Source organism: Buceros rhinoceros, unplaced genomic scaffold (genome assembly GCF_000710305.1).
Source record: "Buceros rhinoceros silvestris isolate BGI_N320 unplaced genomic scaffold, ASM71030v1 scaffold24162, whole genome shotgun sequence".
In the NCBI taxonomy this organism is placed as follows: domain Eukaryota; kingdom Metazoa; phylum Chordata; class Aves; order Bucerotiformes; family Bucerotidae; genus Buceros; species Buceros rhinoceros.
The window spans coordinates 2,541-7,025 of NW_010398640.1; the positions used below are offsets into that span (position 1 = coordinate 2,541).

At 51.6% G+C, this 4,485-nt stretch overlaps 1 protein-coding gene across 1 annotated transcript in view; it reads right to left on the bottom strand.

The window, feature by feature from the left end:
• The window catches only part of CARD8 (caspase recruitment domain family, member 8), a gene marked incomplete at its 3' end in the record, with an annotated part of 6,379 nt that extends 2,186 nt beyond the window's left edge, over window positions 1-4,193 (bottom strand). The window contains exons 1-9 of the mRNA XM_010131178.1: window positions 4,057-4,193; window positions 3,796-3,827; window positions 3,492-3,545; window positions 2,868-2,918; window positions 2,366-2,395; window positions 1,335-1,385; window positions 1,196-1,239; window positions 1,035-1,084; window positions 65-285 (exon numbers count right to left, since the gene is read on the bottom strand). Of these exons, the coding sequence (XP_010129480.1) occupies window positions 65-285; window positions 1,035-1,084; window positions 1,196-1,239; window positions 1,335-1,385; window positions 2,366-2,395; window positions 2,868-2,918; window positions 3,492-3,545; window positions 3,796-3,827; window positions 4,057-4,193 (670 nt within the window). The remainder of the gene's footprint in view (window positions 1-64; window positions 286-1,034; window positions 1,085-1,195; window positions 1,240-1,334; window positions 1,386-2,365; window positions 2,396-2,867; window positions 2,919-3,491; window positions 3,546-3,795; window positions 3,828-4,056) is intronic.
• Between the last annotated feature and the right edge of the window lie 292 nt (window positions 4,194-4,485).

Consider the following 4,485-nt stretch of genomic DNA (forward strand, 5'->3'; position numbering starts at 1 on the left):
GACACGCCGTTGCCCGGGGAGCCGGCGCCCCCCTGCCCCCGCCAGGTCGGTGGCCGGCACTCACCGCCCAGGCAGAGGGAGTGGGGAAACTGGATGGAGGGGAGAGCGTGGACCGAGTCGCAGTGCACGTCAAAGAGGGGGCCACCCACAATCCACGGCTTCTCCACGAGGCTGGCGTATTTGCTCCAGGATAAGAGGGAATACGTGATTTTCACGGCCCCTGTTACCTCAAAGATCAAGCCTGTGAGGCTGCACTGGTACATCCCCTCTCCGTCCAGCTGCACCCTGCCAAGGGCAAGAGTGACCCGGTTAGTTCAGTTTCCAGCACCTAGTAAATACCATAACAATGTGGTTTGCAAGGGATAACGGAGAAACTCCCTCCCCAGCAAGCGCACAGCACTTTATCTAAATAGCACAGAAGCCACATCAATTTTTTCCCTCCGGTCTCTCTTTAAACTGTCACTGGGGTGTTGAAAACTGGCCAGGAGGACCCAGCCAGAGCACACAGAATAACTGTAACGAATGTTTTACATAACATTTCCTGCAAACAAAGCAGCTGCTTTTACACAAAGGGCTCAGCCCAGCTCCCACCGAAGTCAGAGCCAACATCACACAGTGACACCACCACCATTACACAGTGATGACAACAAGCAAGCCAGAAAGAGCGGGCACAGTGCTGGCATCAAAAACACAAGGTCAGTGCAAATGGGGAGGGCGAGTATTCCTGAAAGCAGGGCAAGACCCCTCACGCATGTCCAGAATACAATAAACACAAAAAAATGCGCCTGATGTTAATTACTGCAGCAAGATGAGGCAAGCAGGGAGCCGTCCTAAGAGCTTCCTTGGACCAGGATCTGCAGCAGCATGGGCAGCTGCTCTACATTGTTTATTTTTAAGGGTTTGGGGGCATCTTTCAGTATAATTCCTAATGTATTTGGGCAGCAAATTAGTCTTTTTCCCACTTAAACCAAAGGTGGAAGTAGCTTGATGATAACACCCTAAATATGTACCCATTATATTAAAAAAAGCCATACACATGCTGTCCTCCAGAAAGTATCCTAGGGGTCACCCGCTCCTTCTGGTCCTACAAACAGATTAAAAAAAAAAATCTTATTTAAAAAGGGGGTGAGAGAGCAGAATTACAGTTTGCAAATTAACTCATGCAAAGCATGTGGGGGTTTTGTTATGAACATACATTTTCCTTTTGGCAGTGCTGACAGGGTGGCAGACAGTTTGCTCCTAGTGAGAAAACAGGAAGATCAGCTCATTAAAAGCAAAGTAATTAAACACTCAGGAAAAAAAAAAAGTACAAAAAAGCCCTCGAGATCCGTTACTACCTGATCCATTGCAGCGCGGCAGCGATTCCTTCTCCTCCTGTTCTTCAGCTACAAAAAAGAAGTTTGCAGTAAACACTGCAGCCTCCAGCGGGTTTCTGCTCCCGTATGCAGCAGGATCCACCCGATTAATTTGCTTACATTCAGGAAAACCAAAGGAGGATATTCCCCAGACTCAGTTCTTGCACTTGGGCTTTGTGCAGCGTGAGGATGAAGCTGAACCTTTGGTCAAAGGCTCCTAACTTGCCCAAACCCCTGGAAACTGTCACAGGGGTTAATACAGAGATTCACCCCCAGGATGAGGCTCATCGTGCCAAGTTCAAAGTTCAACCACCCAGCACAGAAGCAGGCAACAGCGAGCAGGTAACCACGTTATTCATGGTGTATTTCTCCCTAAAATGATTTACAAGTGCCTGAAAATGGTTTACAAGTGCCTCTTTCTACCCCAGCACAACAGCAAGCAGCAGAGCTGAAAGCAAAAGCTTCTAGCCCGAAGGGCGGATTTTGCAGGAGCCAAGCAGCGAGGCGTGAGGAAGGGCTGGCTGCCAGCTCGCTCCTGCTGCCTGCCGACCGACACCCCTCCCTGTGAGCAGGGATCCCAGCCGGGCCATCCCAATGTCACCCTAGGCTGTCAACACCCTTCTGGGACAGGCACATGGGGGAGAGGCAGAAAAATGTATCGCCTGGAAAACATCAGGCAAACACCACCCCAGCGCGTTGGCTCCCATCCCGTGGAGATGCTGCTTTGGTCCCAGAGATGCAGCGGGGTGGCAGCTCTTGTGGCATGAGGAAGCTCAGTTCAGCTCCATCCGGCATCTCCCTGTGCCCACAGCCCTGCGCTGGGCTCCATCTGCAAACGGCAGCAAGCACCGCACGTGCACCCCCAGCCATGCGTTTTCCAGAGACACGGCGGGGACGGTGGGTCTGCTCTCCACCACTCCTCTGCCACCGTGGTCGCCACCCTCGTGCACCCCTTACCCGCGCCACCTTCCCCAGGGCAGATAGAAGGAAGGAAACAACAGCACACTCACCCGACCTTCCTCCACCCGACTCCTCCGCATCTGATGAGGAAAAGCTTTGTAATTAGTTAACTAAAGACTATCAATCTTGCCTGAAACCAGAATAAACTGCTGGTGGTGTCGCCAGCGTAAGCGCAAACCCGCAGGCTTTTCATCAACAGCAAACGCTTCCTTCCATTCTTTTCCTGTCCATCCTGTTTTGCCACTTTTGCCGCCAACTTTTAAGGAGATTTATGGCCTCTTGGTGCTTGGACAACCATTGTGGTGTAAAAATATCTGTGCATATTGTGCCCACGAGGCTAAAGCAACATTAGCTGCTGCTCTTCTATTATTGCTCTGCTCAAAACGGAGCGGCCAGGAAATCATTTGCTCCCAACAATATCATTCTGCTTTTCAGCATGTAATCACTGAATTAACGGCCTTATACAATAACCCTGAGACTATTCCCAGGAAAAACAGCTGAATGTACATTTTCAAAAGGCAGAAAACACATAAATCACCAGGCGATGCTCACCTGACTCCTCGTCCGAGCTGCTGCTGGAGCTGCTTTCGGAACTGGCCTCTCCTTAACAAAATTACAGCCCGTTAGTCGCAGGCAGAATGAAATAAAGCAATGTCATAGCTAAGTAAAAGGATACACCTACAAGTTTAACTGCAATGGGCTAGTCAGCAAGTGAGAGAATATAACCGAGTAGAAAAAATACTGAGGGACCCTTAGGCAACATCAGAGCACCAAATCCCAGCACCAGAGAAGACTTAGGGGTCGTCCAGGCCCTTCTGGAGGGTACGTGTGAAGTTCAAGATGCTGGATTTTTGTTTTATACAACCTGGGACTGTTTTGGAGCTTCACCCATGGCACATCCCAGTTCACCCATTTAAACTACGGTTTGTGGTGGCATGCACATGAGGTGGGAAAAGCTTCGGTGGGAGCCGGTGCATCATCAGTGATGTGACTCATGGGGACGCATCATACGTGGCTTTAATAAGTTTTACGATCAAGTTGAAGTGAAACCAGTGACTTGAGGAGCTGCAGCAGTGCCTACACGGTGGTTTTGCCGCGTTGCGGGGAAGTGGTGTACACAAGGCCAGCCACATCATCCCACGTGCAGGGGAAGCCCTCAGCCACCTGGGTGCTCACCTGATGGGTGCTCCTCAGTCCAGCCCTCTTCCTCCGTGCCGCTGGCCGCCACCTCTGCAAGAGAAAAGCAGAGTTGACTCTTCTCTTGACTGTTTTGTACTATGCGGGTCAGAGGGAGTAAATAGCAAAGAAATATGAATTTAAAAAATCAGTGTTAAAAAGCAGAATTCTGATCCGTTACACCGAGGCAGTACTCCAGGTTTTTTGAAGCCAGCCGTTATAAAATCGTCATTCCCACTCCGAGGGATGGGCATTTCCCGTAACGAACCCCCGCGAAGTGCCATGTTCCACAGAATTACCGCACCTTTTTCATCCGATGAGAGGGACTCAGCTCCGCTGGAAGACAGAACGGGAAACACGTGAGAAGTCCCGCCAGTCCCACACCCTCATCAAAGTGGGCAATTCCCCCCCTCCCTCTGGCCGGGGAACTGGAGGTGTGAGGTAGCTTTGGAGGGGGCTTAATGATTAAAAATTGATACTTTTTTTCTACCACCACCCATGCCCCTGGCTCTTGCCCTGGCCCTGCCAGGGATGCCTGGCTCTGCTGCACACTTTTCCCCAGCACAAGCCCTCGGCTGCGGCCCCTTTCTGCGCCAGGCGCCCGGTGGTTTGGCAGCGATCCAGCCGACCTCCTTCAGCAGCGCACAAAGCGCAGATAACCGCGGCGGCTCGGACGTGGCCGATGACTCCAGCAGACCCCATCGCCCATCTGTGGCCTGTGGCAAATCCAAACCAGCCTTCAGTCTCTGCTCGCTCTTGAAAAAAAAAAACCTTCCTGCAGAGCTCCACGAAGCTCCACAACATCCTCCCTGTGGCCCCACCGAATAACCACTGCCAAAGCTGCTGCTGAGGAAGCAAATTGCAGCAGTCGTCACAGACCGGCAGGTGACATCCAGCTCTCTCTCGCTTGCATGACAGGAGCAAACATCTCAGCCCCTCTGCCTGGCCAGCAGCCAGCTGGGACAGCAACCGTATGCCATGTGGGCAGGGAAAG